At 35.0% G+C, this 20,021-nt stretch overlaps 1 protein-coding gene across 1 annotated transcript in view; it reads right to left on the bottom strand.

The window, feature by feature from the left end:
* The window catches only part of LOC120414237 (protein O-mannosyl-transferase TMTC1-like), a 178,843-nt gene that overhangs the window by 158,734 nt on the left and 88 nt on the right, over positions 1-20,021 (bottom strand). Inside the window, exon 1 of the mRNA XM_039575348.2 lies at positions 19,250-20,021. This exon is cut by the window's right edge and continues 88 nt beyond it. Within this exon, the coding sequence (XP_039431282.2) occupies positions 19,250-19,917 (668 nt within the window). The 5' untranslated portion in view covers positions 19,918-20,021. The remainder of the gene's footprint in view (positions 1-19,249) is intronic.

The raw sequence follows: 20,021 nt of genomic DNA, 5'->3' as shown, positions 1-20,021 counted from the left end.
AGGAACAAGGAACAAGGAACAAGGAACAAGGAACAAGGAACAAGGAACAAGGAACAAGGAACAAGGAACAAGGAACAAGGAACAAGGAACAAGGAACAAGGAACAAGGAACATGGAACAAGGAACAAGGGACAATTATGGAATAACGAACATGGAATAAAGACCAATTAACTCGTATAAAATCCTCGTAAACCCAACCATAACTCATGGTATCACGTGGCCACGTGCTTCTCCACTTCCAGTGCAGGCCCAAATTGAATTCCCGCCCACGATCTTATCGCCTGGCAGCCGCCGTTGGCAAACAACGACAAACAACGGGTTTCCTTCCTTAACGTGGGCTCCCACGTGGCGGCCACCACATCAAACGGCGACCTTGGCGGTAAACTATTGCCCAGGGTCCAAGAACAAAAACCCCGGCGTAAATGACACGGTTTCCTTTTTGTTAAGGGAGCCCCTAATTTATGGGTTAAAAGAAAGGGGAAAGGCATGGGATGGGAAAGAAGAAGGTGGCCCCGAGGGGTGAAATCACCAAACAAAAGACGAACGGACTCTGAATGAGAAAATTTGCAAAAATGAGTTGGCAGCAGCAGACGGGGACGGTGATGAGTTTCCCCAGCGGAAAAACTAAAAGGACAAACGACTGACGGGTTGTTGCATGGAGGCAAGCGGGGCCTCCAACTTTTTTGATCTACCACAGAGGCGAGTCACTTGATGGTGTTAGGGTGGTTTAGAATTGGGGTTTTGAACCTTTTGAAAACTTTTTTAAATTATTTTCATTCGTCCAAGGACATATGTTTATGAAACTATAAGAAGATATTTTATGCGTTGTTTTAAAAGTGACAATTGCTAACTGATAGTTAATAATTTTAATAACCTTCTTTTAAATAAGTGATACACCAACCCAAATTTCACATTTCACGTATTATTTTATATTTTTAAATTGAGTCAAATTTTAACTACCAATTTTTTAAATTAAAAATTTTATATCTGTAAAATTTTGAGAAAGTCTTACAATTTTCATATTCCATATAACATTGATATTAAATTTTATATAAGTTTACTTATGATCTTAAGAACGATCAAGCTAACAAGTTTTTTTTTTATCTTTTTTTGCCTTTCTTACTAAAGAAAGGTATAGGTTTTACTTTAAGGCTGGACGTCATTTTCATCCTCGTAAATATGTCGATTCAGCATGAATTTTTATCGGAAAAATCGTCAAAAATCACACTGCATCGATTTTCGACGCTCTATCGATTCACCTTGACAGAACTCGTCTATCTCCAACCCTCGAATTTTGGGAAAATAAATTCCGTGGAGTTCGAGTGATGTCCGTGTGTGGTAAAATTTTTGCCAAATTTTGTGTCGCGTAGTCCTCGGCTCCCCTATTTTCGATTTTGATTGTTCCAAGTGCGTTTGAAAGCGGGTGTGCTGAACAAGGGTCATTTTGAGACCGAATTTCGAAATATCCATCTGTTTTCGGATGCGGCCAGACTTTTCAACAAAATACACAGTTTCCAAATGAAAATATGGTCAAAATTTTTCATTTTCATATCTTTTATTTATCTCAAAAATTGCATTTTTCGAGCTCTACAACCTCCCAAATTTTCATCCAGATCCATAATCTGGTTCTGAAGTTAGAGCCGTTTGATTAACCTACCAAAAGAAAAAAAATCCCTTAAAAAAGGTAAAAGCTAACCTGGTGACCTTCGCCAACACTTTTCATTTCGGTTTTTTTCCGAAATTTCTTTCTACATTCATAGTACAGACCATGAGTGAGCATCTGAAAAATTTGACATTTATCGGCAATCCGGATCAATTTTTAGAACGATTTACTTTTTGCCTTTCTTACTAAAGAAAGGTATAGGTTTTACTTTAAGGCTGGACGTCATTTCCATCTTCGTAATTATGTCGATTCAGCATGAATTTTTATCGGAAAAATCGTCAAAAATTCACACTGCATCGATTTTCGACGCAGTCGACAAGTTGTCAAGTTGAGCTTCGAATACTGGCGCGAGAATGCTGGCGCATATATTTTGTGGCTCGACTTATACTCGTTTTGTAGTAGTTTGTCTACCGATGTTTCCTACAACATGTAAGATATCGTAGTTTTTCATTTGCCCTGTCCGTTTTTGCATAGCTGTCCAATGTTTATGCAAAAACTTTTGTGACATAGGACATTCATCCGGCTGCAATCAATTTGTGTCCCGTGCGCTCCTAGAATCGCCTAAATGTAGACTTCATTTTCGTAAGTTTATTAACAGGGTTCATTGGATTCATTGGAGCTTTCTAAGCTTTTCATCGTTTATATCGTTTTCAAAGTTTTCAATGCTGGCGACGCCAATGGCTTTCTACCTAAGGTTCTCGCGATTGAGTGTGTAGTGGTGCGGTACCGAAGCTAAAAAACCAAAACCGCGGTGTGCGTTGCCACTGGCGCATGGGAAGCTTGCTATGATCGCGTTTGTCATAAACGCTTGTTTGATTACAAACGTACAAACATATTGTACGATTGAAAATCTAGAGTTTTTTTTGATTAGGTCCTATAAACATATGAAAGACAATAGTTTATTGGTCATTTTCAAAAAAAACTCTGGAAATATTCTTTTGGTGAAAATTGCGTTTTTTATTTCTTTTGGAAATCATATCATTTATAATACATTGCTTTCATCATAAGACTTTCTTTTGTGCTGACGTTATAAATAAACAAAGTCGATGTTATGAATTAAAAAAAGTTCTACCATAGTTATATTCTTTAGTAAGAAAGGCTCTATCTCACCCCAGGTGGGATTAAATCGGGTTTTACCTAATGATTTGAACAAAAAATTAGCTTTATATAAATTGAAAAAAATAGAAAAAAAAAACTTTCAAGGTTTTTTTATTATGTCAGGCTTTTTATTCCAAAGTTGTGTAATTTAAAAAAAAAATACACCAGTCTTTCATTATAAGAACCTCATAATCAAATCAATCACAAACATTCTATAAAAATAAGAACTGAGCTAATCTAGTGCAATCTAATCAATATTAAATCGAATCATATTTAAGCTAATATTACCTAATGAAATCTTATCTTATATTATCTAACTATTTTTTCTAATCCTATCTGATCTTAGCATTTTTTTCTATTCTTATCTTATCAAATATAATGTCATTTTAATTTTTTAATCGAATTCCAATTCAAATTATATTACAAGCTTTTGACCCGCCTCTCCTTCACAATTTTCCCCAAAACATTACTGGCCATAAAAATATTGCTTTAAATTAAAATTTGCATTGAATATTTTGAAAATTCTACTGTTGTGATCAGGTTTTTAAACCAATTTTAACAAAAGTTTTTTTTTTCAAATTTAGAATTTTGGGATTACAGATCATAAAATTAAACCTGAGAACAAGAATCATGAATTCAGTGAAATTTTACAAATTTGAGACTGTAGCATAGCTGTAATAATTTTTGATAATTATTGCATTAATATTTTAAATATTGAGCTTGAATCTCGATTTTGACTAGAGCTGGGGGATAGAAACTAATCTTATCTCGTCGGAAAGTTTTTTTACCTGGAATAACATCCAGAAAAAAAAATCATTATATATTAAATTCTTTCAATACATTCAAAATCGCGTTGAATTATTGTTATGTCCACTTGGTATCATCACTGAATATTTAAAAAAATAAAGCAAATATTCTGGAGGTCATTTTAAGCATCTTTTGTTCTACGAAAAACTTCATTAGTTTTATGTCTATCTTCGTACATTTTAATGAATTTATCTTGCTTAGATTGTGTATTTTTCGTATTTTAAGGATTCCTGTACATCCTTTAATCATTGTTTTATCCTTTTTAGTATTTTTTTTATTTAAGAGGCAGTATTTGTAAATATTGCTCGGGTTGTTCTAGAGGTCGTATCGAGGTGCTCCGATTTGGATGAAACTTTCAGCGTTTGTTTGTCTATACATGAGATGAACTCATGCCAAATATGAGCCCTCTACGACAAAGGGAAGTGGGGTAAAACGTGCTTTGAAGTTTGAGGTCGAAAACACATAAAAAATCTTAAAATTGCTCGCATTTCCGTAAAATAATCTTTTCACATTTTTGACCATCAATGGAATCATTAGATTTTAGACACTAAAAACTGTGTTAAAACATAGTTTTGGAGATTACAAAAACTGCTGCAAACTTATTCTGACATAAGAGGTACCGTAAAACAGGGGGCTTTGATAGCCGGGGTGACTTTGATAGGTTTGAGATTGTTCCGCAAAATGAAGAGTACAAATTATATGTACGGAATGGTATTAAATCGTACTGACCGTGGTACCTCAAGAAGAAACGAAAAAAAAACGAAGTTGACTTTATAGCTGTCGGCCACCATTGCTAGTACCAACCACTAGTGTCTTCCTTTTTATCTACAAAGACTTCGCCGCCCTGGGCTCCTAAGTGTATGAAAGTATGGCACGGAGCGACGGCGCCGAATACCCATATTTACACAAAGAATTTTAGAGCGCCTGCCGCGGGATTCGAACCAGCGACCTCCGGATTGTGAGTCCAGTGCGCGGTCTGATTGATCCACACGGGCAAAAAGAACTTCTCATAAAATTTTGAAAGGTTTAAAAAATTAATTAACTTTAATTTAGAAAATGAATAGCACTTCAAAGTGCTATTTAGAAAGTGTCATGATTTTCTCAACGAACATGATTTTGAATCGGAATGCATTTTCGGATTATTTGGACAATTTTCCACTAGGAGAAGGTAAAATAAATTTGTAAATAATAAATATTATGACTTTTTGAAACATAATTCAAAAATATTTCAAGATTTACAGGCATTTCAATTGAATAAATTTCATATAAAATGTGTTTTTTTTTTAATTTTTATTTCGAATTCAGTTTTGAATGCAATAATCATCAATAATTTTAAAAACAAAACTAGTTTTAACGAATTCCAGGCAAAATTCTGACTTTTTGGCAATTTTACCTAAAATTAATATCTTTTTAGTCAAAAAGCATATAAACTTAGTTGATTAAATATAAACATTGATTTTATCATTGAAAACTATATTAGGAACCTTAGTGATGGTACATTTGACGTATAAATAAAGTTTTTACACCTATAAGGCTGGTACAAATTTAATTTGTCCCTTCCCCCCCCCCGCCCTCAATATTGGTCCGAAAAATCAGGGGGCAAATTTTTGTTCAAAAAACTAAAATATTTCAATGGAAATTTAAGTGCAATCAGCTGAAATCGATTTAAAATGCATTCCCCTGCATTTTGATCATTTTGAGCATGTTTGGGTTGATTTTAAAAATCTTTAGAATGTTTGAAAATTGTTGATGTTTACTATCGCAAATTTTTTTTTTCGCTAAAATTTTTATTTTCGTCAAATTTTACATTTTTTGAAAACTAATAATTGCAAAATAACTGAACTAGTGTAAAATGCATTTTAAAACACTTTTTCATGCAAACGCTAGAAACCAAGCTTCCCTGCACCGTGCGGTACACGCGGTTCACTTGTACCTCGGTTTTGCTTTGCGCCTGCTTTGTTCGGTTTACACCCGTACCCGACTCACACGAACCGAGGGTATTTTGGTTCATCGTACCAGCGCACCATGACAATCTCGGCTCGTCGCCTCGGTTGTGTGTCTGCCACTCACCCGAGGCATGAACCCAGCGTATGAACCAAAATACCAACACACAATGGGTTCAGGCTCGTACCGAAGCTAGAAAACTTAACCCGCGGTGTGCGTTGGCACTGGCGCATGGGAAGCTTGCTAGAAACTATGGCTTGTTATTTTATATTTTATATTTATACATATTTATAATTTTAAATTAAAAAAAAACATTTTTTTGGAAAGATTGGCAAAGTTATATTTAACATGTAAAACCATCAAACCTTATTTTTGTCAAAAAATATTTTTTACGAAGATATTTTATATTTTGAGTACGTATATTTAACACTTCTTGACCTCGATCAAATTTGAATCCTCTGATCTTTGAAGCTCTCAGCAAATTCAGAATGAAATTTCTCCACTAACTGAACCAACCTAACTGAACCAAAACAACCACGCTGGCGGTCACATTCCGAGGGGGGTCTCCACCAAGTCGAATGAAAGCTAGTTTATGTGTTTGCTCCACACTCTCTGTACCACCTCCGGCACCGCCCTGTTTGTATGTGTGCGCCAAAATGAAGTTCTAGTTCGAGAACTCCATGGTGGTGGCGGGCAAAAATCCCATTTCTAGACAAATGGAAATAGGCTAGTCCTTCAAAGGAATGGCCACCGGAGGTGGCGGTACGGTTAGAGGAAAATAGTTTACGAGCAGAACGCCGCCTTTTGGCGCGCCAGCTTTTCGGAGCCCTAGTTTGTGTTTGTGTGCGAGGTGCGGTTGTATGTGTGAGTCCCTTTTCATTTACTTTAATAATTTTGGCTAGGACCTCCGGGCTCTGCGGGGCGAAAAATTGTGCCTCCTGCCCTTCTGGTGGTGTTAGTGAAATTTTACGCAACACGAAGGCAGAAAATTGGGAAACTGACCATCCCTAACGACCACCCAGGTTCCGCAATTTCCCGTTCGTTTTGGCGGCTCAATTTTATATATGGGCTCGTTGCGCGATGTTCTCTTGCGCCGCGAGCTAATGTTTCCGCATAATTTATAAATATTCATGAAAAGCTTTCAGCAGGTCACACCGGCGCACTTTGCTTTTTCAAGGGGGTGTGCTGCTCCCAGGAGCAATGGGTGGAGAGGTGTGTTCGCAAACACAGACCACAGTTGTAGCCTGGCGGTGTTTTGTTGGGCAAAATACATATAGCGACTCTGAAAGGAAAACGGACCAGCATGTTTCGAGTTTTTTTTTTTTTTTGGTGGGGATTTGAGCCGTTCGCATGTAAAGCAATAAGAATTTACAAACCGAAATCTTTATACATTTGTGTAGGGCTAAAAATGGCAAAAAGTTTGCACGAAGTTTTCGATCGCAAAAATTACAAACTAGCCATTCTTACAGATCTCTGGAAAAAAATAATTGCCTTGAATGGTTGAGTTATGACCAAGACAGAGCGAGTTGATGTTACCGTTCCGACTTTTTTAGAGGCTTGGATGTTTGAAAGTTATGGTGATACGGTAAGATATCACCATATTTACACCAGGACTCGAGTTTTGAAACATAGTTTTAAGGAAAATACCGTAATTATGAAGTACTGTGTGTTGCAGATGAAAAAAAGATCAATAAGCAATCTGTCAAGCTTAGGAGTTGATTTAAAATGAAAAGGAGTTTAAAAAGAATATAAAAACAGTCGTTTTGAACGCACACACAGACACAACAACTAGAATTTAATAAAAAAAGTTTTAGCACTTTACCAAATAGGTTTTGAAAAAATATTTGTATTTTTCCAGAGTTTAGGAGTTTATTTTTAGCAACTTTTATCTTACGAAAAAGTTTTCTGCTTTTGTCTTATGTTTTAACTATTAATGAAGTATTTTTGTTTGTTTTGAATTTCTCATTTTTCCAGCATTTTTTTCACTGTTTTGATATTTTTCAAATATTTCCCCTTCAAAATAGGTTCAAAAAACAGGGAGCAAAATTTTGTTTTTTTCAAAAAACTGCAAATTTTTTGCAAAGTCTAACCAACTGAAAACCATTAGAAATGCATTTTCCTGCATTTAAAATCATATCTAGCTTGTCTGGGATCGAGCAAAAACATTGTAATTTTTTGTTGAATTCGAATGTACAGCACAGCAGAAAGTTTTTTTTTCGACGAAAAAAAAATCTCTTCAATAATTGGATATTTTGAAAACTAATGATTGCAAAACAACAGTTGTAAAATGCACTTTAAAACACTTTTTTCATTCAAATTTGGTGACCATAGCTTGTTATTTAAATTTTTATATTTTTTAATTTGTCACCATTAGTTGCAACAAAGTGCTTCAGAACATAATCATCCAACATTCCTTCCATAGCTGCTTTTCAATATTTATGCATTTAGGCTCACATCAAAAATTCTTTTTTAAATCCGTCCTTTGTCCTTTCGGCGGTTTGTGCATTTGACCTTTTGGCATTCAACCTTTGGCATTCATCCTTTTGTCCATTCGACCTTTTGTCATAAATAACGTAACAAAAAAAATCTTTTTTGGACGCCATCTTATCTTCGATTTTTTTTCATATTGGACGCTGTCGTGCTATCTTGACGTTCCGAGAAAAATGCGTTTTTATGTTTGACCTTCAATAAACAAAAACGAGAGCACGCAATGGTTGACCATTCTGTGCATTGCCCCGAAGTTTTGTTGCCGGAGTCTTAAAATGTTTACGGTAGTCGAGCTCGTGTGTCAAACGCGTTCTGACCTGAAATTCCTTTGGCCAATTGTTTCGAAAACATAAATTTTCAGGCTGTGTCAAGATAGCACGACAAGATTGAAACTGCTTTCATATGAAATGTGACAAACATGCATGGAGTTTTTTTTCGGTTTTTATGGAATATCTCAGGATTTAAATCGAATTTTGGAGATCTGTGGTGAGGCATTGTGAGCTGCGCAAAACGGCGTTTTTAACTCAGTTTGGCCCGAAAATGCACGTACGACAAGTTAGCACGACGGTGACGATATCACATTAAAGTTGAACAATCAAAAATAAAATTACGTTTTTTTTCTAGGTATTTTTACCGAGATCTTCAGATAACAGAGCCTGGACTGTATTGTAGAATTTGAAAATCGCATAACACTGATTGGAAATAATGATATTGAATTTTTGCTATTGAATTTCGAGTCATTCTAAGAATTTTAGGGATGAATGCATCTCAATTGGTATTTACCAACGAATTTGACTGTCCTGGACATACATTTTGACTTTATATGTTTTCTGAGAATCTACAAGAATTATAAATATCTACTATACTCAGACTCTCTAGCCCTGTGACCCTATGAAATCAAAATTTTCAAAAGTTATTATATTTGCAGGATCATTTTCCCAAAACCCATAATGTTAAATGGCAGCTGGGGAGGTCAGCTATTGTTTCCCATTTCGAATTTTGAGCTTGAGAAATAACGAAATAGTTCAAACTGTCAAAATGCTTATCCGCCCTTTTCTCGTGCTGCTCCAGATGTGTGGTGAGAACTGCAGGTCTGTGACATGTTTACACACGGGCAAAATTCAGCTTGCTGCAAAAACTGTTATAAAATGTAACATTTTCTGCAGCAAATCCACTGTTGCAGATTTTGATGTATACACCCAAAACTGAGCAGTGCTAGTCAGAGAGAGTAATGGCCTCGAGACGAGATAATAGTGGTACCATTTACGGACACAGAGAACACAGCTCGAGATGAAAAAAAAAACAAAGGTGTTGACTACGGGAATCGAGCCAGAGACCACTGACACTAACCCAATGACTTAACTGTCTCGGCCACCACAGCTTGGTGAACAAGATGGAGTTGGAGATTTATTGTTTCAATTAACGAATGAACTCATTTGTTATGGTGGTTTGAGTTGTTAGCATTGTTCTCTCGATTTTGGCGCTGAGCTCACAATAAATTTTGAGGGAACGATTCTCTCGACTCGGAATTCTGGGTGTATTATTCCTTTGGATGTACAAAGCTTCTTTTTCCTTATATTTTAAACATGACCCTAATTGATAAATCATGTTTGAGACTAAGTTTCCTGATAACCTGGAATTGAGAAGTAGTCCAGACTGAGAACATAAACAGTACGTACCTCACTACATTTATTTGATTTTTTATACCCAAATTCCTCCCCCCAAAAAAGCTCCACCTCAGACGCGAGCGTAAACATGCGGGCTGGAAAAAAACAGCATTTCCCTGCGTAAATACTCACTTCCCATGAAAGGGTGGACGAAAAATGTGTGCCCTGTTTGTCGACGCTGAGTAAATGCCATTGCTGTGGTGAGTCGAGCATGGGCACAAAGATCGTTGTGGTTTTTCCAGAACAAATGTGTGTGTGTGTGGAGTTTTTCCGCGGAAAATTTCAGCACTGGCGTTGGTTGTACAGTTTAAAAGTTTTAAGCTGCTGGTACTGATGGGATCGCACATGCAAAAATTCTCCCCTCGGAAAAAGCGTCCTGCTTGTTTGCTTGCTTGGGTGTGTGTGATGTTGTTGTTTTGACGCATCGAGGCATAAACAATTCTGCGGTTTTCCGGGAAGAGAGAACGTATTTTTCCGAAAGTGTATGTTGCTGTTGTGCTGGGTAAAGTGGGTATTTTATGTTGGATGATGTTTTGAGTTTTTACTCTGCGTAGAATAATCACTGTTTGTTCTCATTTATTGTTTATTCAAGTTCAACGAACACATTTTCAGAACTCAGAATTTATCCACCGAGAACTAACTGCAAATAATCTTTTCGACACCCAAAAGCAAGATAATCTGGCAACAACACGTCATTATCAGCTTTTCATTTCCATCAATGCTGAAATCCATCTCCATTCATCACTGCGGCTGCCCCCGTAATTACCCGTAAACTTTTCCGAAACCCGGCTCATCTCGATAATTTGCCACACAGTTTCGCATCGACAGATGAATGGGCTCCCTCTGTCCGATCCAGGTCATCCGGATCAGTTCCCATAATTTGTAATTGTCCACCGATCAACACCAATTGAGGGCTTCAACTCATCCTCTCTCTCTCTCTCTCCACTTGAACCCTCCTCAACTCTGGTGAACAGAACATCAGGGAGCGGTTGCAATTAAATCGATGCAGACAAAGGTTGCAATAATCATCCCATGTCAAGTGAGTGAGGCATGTATTCAGTAAATACCCTCATCGTCGAGCTATGAGCAGAAAATTGTATCGAGTTTTCCTACCCGAGGAAACACACCCCCACTCCACTCTACCCCACTCAACCCATCAATCTTTTTTTATTATGCTCTGAAATCGGTACGATTTATACAGAAATAACATTGATTGGAGATATTTATCATTTTCTATGGCAACGATCTCGGCGTGGTCTCCCCCGCACCCCAACCTTTGGTGGCATCATCGTTCATCCCTACTAGGATATAGCAACGAGGCTCTCCCTCTCTAGTGTCCTGGAATGCCAGCAGAGCCTAGAAGGTTGAACTTTGAAGCGGAACACCACAATGTTACAACGAGGCGGCTGGAAAAGAGAGGGGAGGCTTTGGGTGGAAAGATGAGGCAGGAGGGAAATTCAAACGTTCTGGTTGAGGTGCTGCCGAGAGTTTGGGGGGGACGAGGTGGAAAAAAAGATCAACACTTGACACAAATAACGGCGAGGTTTCAAGTGTGGGTGATGGATGGGACTGGAGGGTTGTAATGCAAAATTCACGTACAACGGACAGGGTGTCTAATTTTTTTGGAAACCATGAAAAATTTAAGAATCTGACCATTAAAGCAGCTCCAAAAGAATTCGAATAATTTGAAAATGAATTTAAATTGAGATTAAAGTTGAAATTGAAGTTAAAATTGAAGTTGAAATCAAGGTTGTAAATCGATAAAATGATCGTCGTTAATATTATTTTCTACCCGGGCAGACGGTAATAACAAAATTCATGCCATTTCAATAACAAATCGTCAGCTGTGTGCTATCTTGTGACATAGACCATTTTGGTCGAAAATGAGTTAATGATGACGTTTTGCTATACTTAACAAACACTACAAGATGCTTTAACCCGATTTTGGAAACTCGCTTCCGTTTCCCGGATATCGCAATACACACTTGTGACATAGACCAATTTATCATAAAAACGATCGTGCACACTTGTGACACGTCATACATGTTGTTGGAAAATGTGGAAAATTTTTCTTGTTTTTCACAAATTTATGTTGATACACACTTTCTAAAAGCAATGCAATCTTTTGTTTTTGAAAATATACTGATTAAGTCGGTTAAACTATTGATTTAAGCCTATTTTAGTTTGTATGGGAATTCTGTGCACACTTGTGACACGTAGTGCAATTTTACTTTCGAAACACACTTGTGACACGTGCTTTTCAGATTTTTGTTTACATAATTTACTGTATCTTTTAACTGGTGTAACCAAATTCGTTGAAACTTGGAAAACTTGTTAAGCGATAGTATACGAACCGATTGCTTCAAAAAGTTTGGCTCTACCATTCATAGTTTTGAAAATATTTATCATCAAACTTTAAAAATCGATTTTCTCGAAAAGTACTAAATGGTCGTTGTCACAAGATAGCACACAGCTGACGAAATATTGTTAAAATAAAGACAATGTTATGGAATCTTCTTAAAAAATCAATTTTTGCATAGGGGATTAAAAACAGTTTATGTTATCATAACAAAATTTGTTATTGGTCTGATATTAATTGAAATTCAACTGTTATTGAGATGATCGGATTAGTTGTTAAAATAACAAAATATAATAACAAAGATTTGTTCGAAGAATAACTAAAAGTGTTATTAGTCTGTTATTACAATAACGAACCAATAACAAAAAAGTCCTAGCGATGAATAACAAATCTTGTTATAAATAACATAAAACGTTATTGAGCAATTCTCTACGAAATCGGTCTTTTTTCTTCAATTTTAATTTTTGTATTTTTTAATCCGGCTGAAACTTTTTTGGTGCCTTTGGTATGCCCAAAGAAGCCATTTTGCATCATAAGTTTGTCCATATAACTTTCCATACAAATTTGGCAGCTGTCCATACAAAAATGATGTATGAAAATTCAATAATCTGTATCTTTTGAAGGAATTTTTTGATCGATTTGGTGTCTTCGGCAAAGTTGTAGGTATGGATACGGACTACACTAGAAAAAAATGGTACGCGGTAAAAAAAATTTGGTGATTTTTTTATTTAACTTTTTATCACTAAAACTTGATTTGCAAAAAAAACACTATTTTTATTTTTTTTTATTTTTTAATATGTTTTAGAGGACATAAAAAGCCAACTTTTTAGAAATTTCCAGGTTGTGCAAAAAACCATTAACCGAGTTATGATTTTTTTAATTAATACTGATTTTTTCAAAAAATCGAAATTTTGGTCGCAAAAAATTTTCAACTTCATTTTTCGATGTAAAATTGAATTTGCAATCAAAAAGTACTTCAGTGAAATTTTGATAAAGAGCACTGTTTTCAAGTTATAGCCTTTTTAATGTAACTTTTTTCAAAATAGTCGCAGTTTTTCATTTTTTCAAATTAGTGCACATGTTTGCCCACTTCTGAAAAATATATTTTTGAAAAGCTGAGAAAATTTTCTATATTTTGCTTCTTCGGACTTTGTTGATACGACCTTTAGTTGCAAGAGATATTGCAATGCAAAGGTTTAAAAACAGGAAAATTGATGTTTTCTAAGTCTCACACAAACAGCCCACCATTTTTCAATGTCGATATCTCAGCAACTAATAGTCCGATTTTCAATGTTATATTATGAAAATAAAAAATAGTGTTTTTTTTGCAAATCAAGTTTTACTGATAAAAAGTTAAATAAAAAATCACCAAATTTTTTTACCGTGTACCATTTTTTTCCAGTGTAGTCCGAATCCATACCTACAACTTTGCCGAAGACACCAGAGCAGTTCTCTACGAAATCGGTCTTTTTTCTTCAATTTTAATTTTTGTATTTTTTAATCCGGCTGAAACTTTTTTGGTGCCTTCGGTATGCCCAAAGAAGCCATTTTGCATCATTAGTTTGTCCATATAATTTTCCATACAAATTTGGCAGCTGTCCATACAAAAATGATGCATGAAAATTCAAAAATCTGTATCTTTTGAAGGAATTTTTTGATCGATTTGGTATCTTCGGCAAAGTTGTAGGTATGGATACGGACTACACTGAAAAAAATGGTACACGGTAAAAAAAATTTGGTGATTTTTTTATTTAACTTTTTATCACTAAAACTTGATTTGCAAAAAAACACTATTTTTAATTTTTTTTATTTTTTGATATGTTTTAGAGGACATAAAAAGCCAACTTTTCAGAAATTTCCAAGTTGTGCAAAAAATCATTGACCGAGTTATGAATTTTTTAATCAATACTATTTTTTTCAAAAAATCAAAATTTTGGTCGCAAAAATTTTTCAACTTCATTTTTCGATGTAAAATTGAATTTGCAATCAAAAAGTACTTTAGTGAAATTTTGATAAAGTGTACCGTTTTCAAGTTATAGCCATTTTTATGTAACTTTTTTCAAAATAGTCGCAGTTTTTCATTTTTTTAAATTAGTGCACATGTTTGCTCACTTTTGAAAAAAATATTTTTGAAAAGCTGAGAAAATTCTCTATATTTTGCTTCTTTGGACTTTGTTGATACGACCTTTAGTTGCTGAGATATTGCTATGCAAAGGTTTAAAAATAGGAAAATTGATGTTTTCTAAGTCTCACCCAAACAGCTCACCATTTTTCAATGTCGATATCTCAGCAACTAATGGTCCGATTTTCAATGTTAAAATATGAAACATTTGTGAAATTTTCCGATCTTTTCGAAAACAATATTTTCAAAATTTTTAAACCAACACTAACATTTTAAAAGGGCGAAATATTTAATGTTTGGCCTTTTTGAAATGTTAGTCTTGATTTGAAAATTTTGAAAATATTGTTTTCGAAAAGATCGGAAAATTTCACAAATGTTTTATATTTTAACATTGAAAATCGGACCATTAGTTGCTGAGATATCGACATTGAAAAATGGTGGGCTGTTTGTGTGAGACTTAGAAAACATCAATTTTCCTGTTTTTAAACCTTTGCATTGCAATATCTCAGCAACTAAAGGTCGTATCAACAAAGTCCGATGAAGCAAAATATAGAGAATTTTCTCAGCTTTTCAAAAATATTTTTTTCAAAGGTGAGCAAACATGTGCACTAATTTAAAAAAATGAAAAACTGCGACTATTTTGAAAAAAGTTACATAAAAATGGCTGTAACTTGAAAACGGTGCATTTTATCAAAATTTCACTGAAGTACTTTTTGATTGCAAATTCAATTTTACATCGAAAAATGAAGTTGAAAAATTTTTGCGACCGATATTTCGATTTTTTGAAAAAAATAGTATTGATTAATAAATTCATAACTCGGTCAATGATTTTTTGCACAACCTGGAAATTTCTGAAAAGTTGGCTTTTTATGTCCTCTAAAACATATCAAAAAATAAAAAAATTAAAAATAGTGTTTTTTTGCAAATCAAGTTTTAGTGATAAAAAGTTAAATAAAAAATCACCAAATTTTTTTTACCGTGTACCATTTTTTTCCAGTGTAGTCCGTATCCATACCTACAACTTTGCCGAAGACACCAAATCGATCAAAAAATTCCTTCAAAAGATACAGATTTTTGAATTTTCATACATCATTTTAGTATGGACAGCTGCCAAATTTGTATGGAAAATTATATGGACAAACTAATGATGCAAAATGGCTTCTTTGGGCATACCGAAGGCACCAAAAAAGTTTCAGCCGGATTAAAAAATACAAAAAAAATCGAATGACCGAAATCCTAGAGAACTGCTCACCAAATCGATCAAAAAATTCCTTCAAAAGATACAGATTTTTGAATTTTCACACATCATTTTTGTATGAACAGCTGCCAAATTTGTATGGAAAATTATATGGACAAACTAATGATGCAAAATGGCTTCTTTGGGCATACCAAAGGCACCAAAAAAGTTTCAGCCGGATTAAAAAATACAAAAAAATCGAATGACCGAAATCCTAGAGAACTGCTCTATTGGCCTAGTATTTTCAAATATCAAAAAATGTTATTCCCAAGTTATTTCCGTCTGCTCGGGTAACGATAACGTTAATGGTTTTCGTTATCATCGCTGGTGATTTTTCGCGATTTCGCGGAAGCCGCGTAATCCGCGAAATTTGCCCCTGGCCGTGAAATTTGGTAAATACCGTGAAATGCCGCGCAATTTGAAATATTTAATTGATAAATCGCTGCTTATTGCATTTATGCTTTAATTTTTAAATTCAAACACTTCACAAGGTTTTGAGCAAGCATTTTGGAAGCAGTTTCTAATTCAAAAATATTGCCCGTCAGATTTAGAATTATTTGTTGAAGATAATGTTATAAAAATATTCTACGAAATGCAGAAAGTTGATTATACATTTCCAGCAAAATGTCTTTATTCCACAAAATTACAAAAAGGTTGTTAAAGAATAGTATTCAACTCTACAATAAAAGAAAACATGAATTGTAATTGTAACTTTGTAATTTTTAAATCATTGTAAAATTGATTAAAATAACGATGAACAAGTTGCATTTAATGTGAAATTAATATTTTTTGAAATATTTTGATTATGAATTATGTATTTTTGAAATAAAATTTAAAAAGCATTTTGCAATGTATTATTATTTTGTGGAATTATCACTAAATGTAAAAACTGCTGTTTATGAAGTATGCCTAAACTTTTTTTAAATACTCAAATTTTCTTATTGCTGAAATTTAGGAAAACAAACAAAATTTTACTACACCTTTTTTACTGATTCTACTTTTCATGAATATGACGTTTAGGATGTGCTTCGTTTTTGAGATATTTTAGCAAATCCAATTGCTAAAATCTCAATAAAATTAAAATAGGTTGAGTTATTTTTTTTTAATTTTCCTAAATAAATCTAATATAACTATTTTTTAAATAAGAATTTGGTATCAGGGGGTTTAGTTTGCATCTTGAACTACTGCAATCTTTTAAGACACTTTTCTGTTCATAATTATGCTAAAAGAACACATTTTCGGATTAATTTTTGAGCAGTTTTCAGACTACCGTGAATTGGCCGTAAAATTCCTATGTTTTGTAATCGGCATGCCGCGAAATTTCGATTTTTGTGCGGTGAAAAATCACTAAAATCACTAAAATCGACCTAATTCAACCATAAATTTTCAATGTTTTCACAAAGAAATATTTTTCAAAGTTTATTCCGTACGAAAAATTAGCCCCCCCCCCCCCACTTTGACTTTGATCAGAGTCGAAGGACATAACCTTAAAAAATATTTGCAACGGCCTTAGTTTCATAGTATAAATACTCAAAATTGTTCAAATTTTCTAAATAAAAAAATATGGGTATCAAGCAAAGCGAAATTTCGTTTGCTTTCTCACTTTATTAGGATTGTTTGGAAAACACTTAAATTTTCACGAAATACCGTGTTTTTTCGAAAATACTCAAATTTTCTAAATTTTATTATCGAATGAAATTTTGTATGCTTTGTCACCGTATAAAAGTTTTATTTCGAAAATACTAAAACTATCGCAAAATACCGTATTCTTTCAAAAATATAAAATTTTCTTAACTTTCAATATGGGTATCAAACCGAGCGATTTTTTATGCTTTTTCACTTTATTAGAATTGTTTGGAAAGCACTTAAATTTTCACGAAATACTGTGTTTTTTCGAAACTACTCAAAATTTCAAAATTTGCAATATGGGTATTAAACGAAGCGAAACTTTGAACTCAAATTTTCAAAATATATGCAACATGGGTATAAAAAATATTTTTTTTTGTATTTTCGAGAAAATATGATATTTTGTGAAAATTTTAGAATATTCCAAGAAAACTGTACTAAGGAGGAAAAACGGAAAAAAAATCGCTTTGTTTGATACTCATATTGCAAATCATGAAAATTTGAAATACCGAAGATATATAGTATTTTTTGAACACATTTATGTTAAAGTTGTAATTGAAAATTAAATTGAAGTAGAAATTGGAGTAAGAATTAAAGTTGAAATTGAAGTTTAAGTTGAAGTTGAAATTGAAATTGAAGTTGAAGTTAAAATCAAAATTGAAATTTAAGTTAAAATTTATGTTGAAATTGAAGTTGAAATTAGGTTGAAAGTGTAGTTGACATTGAAGTTGAGTTTGAAGTTAAAATTGAAGTTGAAATTAAGTTGAAATTGAAGCTGAAATTGAAGCTGAAATTGAAGTTGAAATTGTAGTTGACATTGAAGTTGAGTTTGAAGTTGAAATTAAGTTGAAATTGAAGTTGAAATTGAAGTTGAAATTGAAGTTGAGTTTGAAGGTGAAATTGAATTTGAAATTGAAATTGAAGTTGAAATTAAGTTGAAATTGAAGTTGAAATTGAAGTTGAAATAGAAGTTTAAATTGAAGTTAAAATTTCAGTTGAAATTGAATTTTTATTGAAGTTTTTTTTTTTAAATTGAAATTAAATTGAAATTGAAGTTGAAATTAAAGTTGAAATTTGAATTAAAGTTGAAATTGAAGTTGAATTGAAATTGAAATCTGAAAAAAAGGAGAAGACAGCACCCACCATGCTCAAATCCTTCCTTGTAAACAATTCTGCTAGGGGTATGGAGAGGGCTGCTGCTCCCAATGTAATCTTTGTGTGATGAAATGTTTGACACTTTTTGAAAATAAAACACCACGCGATAAGTCACATCGAGTGCACGTCTGAGCGAAGATCAAAGGGTTTAACATTTATCTAAATGGTGTGAACTCTTTTTCTCCTTTCCTTTTTGGCCCTTTAACTAGGAAACACGAGTACATAGCTGGCTGGGAACGGCAGGCAATTCATGATAAAACCAGATGGGACCTTCCCCAGCACATGTGGAGAAATTGGTTTTTCCTACACACTAACCGAATGGTTGCCTACTTTCTGGGGGTTGGGGAGGGTGGAGGAAACTCCAGCATAATACATTTACGTCCGGGCGACAGCTGCTGATCAATCTCTCGGAGCCTTTGATGAGGTTTTTCCCACAGTAAGGGCAAACCACAGCCATGATGAGGGTAACTTGAGGGGGAGGGAAGGGGGGACGAAATTGCTCAGCATGGAAAGGACAATTATGGGGAGTTATGTTGGCAGGGTATGTTAATTAACAGACGGAGAATGTGACCGTCGTTGATTGGAACATATTTTCAGGCATCGAGATTTGGGAGGATGGAAATAACAAGTCAATAGAGTAGAAGCTTTGATGTTTCCGAAATAATGTTATCAGAATTGTCTGAGTTGCTGCAAATAAAATAATCTGATAGGTTTTGGTAGACGTTGAATTTCAAAATGTATTTTTTTTAAAAGGTGAAGCACAAGTGAGAGCACCTTTTGGGTTGATGTTTTTGACTAAAAACAAGGTTTTTAATTTTCAAACTGACTCATAAATCAACTTTTGAATTATAAACTGAGAAGCTTAGTTCGCGATTTACATTACTGTTCACGGCTTATATAGACCCAATAAATTGGATGAGGGTATAGAACGGATACTCAATTTCAAATACATAACAATAATTACAGTTTACCCCTCAAAAAGCATTTCTTTCTTTTGACCCAATTCGCTGTCCTTCCCACTCATTACATAAAATTATACCCTAGCCCCACAACTACTACAACCCATAACAACTTTCACTACTCACCGAAACGTCAGCGTCGTCAGCGGCCGGTACGATTTATGGCTGCCGACGTCCGCCATCGGCGTGCCCCAGAAATCGTTCCGGAAGACCTGCCCCACCGAACTCAACCCGAGCACGTCCTTGTTCATTGTGATGGCCGGGATGTCGTCGTGCACAAAGTCCCCCTGCAGCCCGTTAAGGTAGCACCCGATGGCCACCAGGCCCACGAAGAAGTACACCCGCCAGTCCACGGGGTCATCCACGTGGCCGCCGTCACATTTCCCACCCGCCTTGCGAAGACACGGACTCGGACTGCCGCGACTCCCACAGGGGCTGGAGTCCTGACTTCCGGTCGAGTGACCGCCATTTTTGTGAAAATTGCACTTTTCGGTCTCCGGAGGTTGATGATGACTGTGATGGTGCTGGTGGTGGTGAACGGGACCACACCAGCCGGACACGTGGCCATTCCCGCGAAGGTTGTTGTTCAGGGCGTCCTCCAGCAGGGAGTGTTTTTCCGAGGCACTCGTCGATGAGTAGCATGAGGTGGATGAGCATGACGACGATGATGACGAGGAAGAGGAAGTTGACGGTGTATAGTTGGAACATCCGTTGGTGGTGGCCAACGTCGGTGGATGATCCCAGCGTGTCCGCACCGTCGTCGGTGGGTACACGATCGTAACTCTTCGTTTCATTTTTCTTTTTTGCACTTGTTTGAGCACTTGTGAAATTAACACTTTTTGCCAACTTTCAGCAAAATTTGCGAAAATTTTCGCTCATTTTTCACCGTTGTGGGACC

Source organism: Culex pipiens, chromosome 2, assembly GCF_016801865.2.
Source record: "Culex pipiens pallens isolate TS chromosome 2, TS_CPP_V2, whole genome shotgun sequence".
NCBI lineage: Eukaryota > Metazoa > Arthropoda > Insecta > Diptera > Culicidae > Culex > Culex pipiens.
Note: the sequence above shows the minus strand (reverse complement) of the source record. Positions and strands in the feature narration are given on the sequence as shown.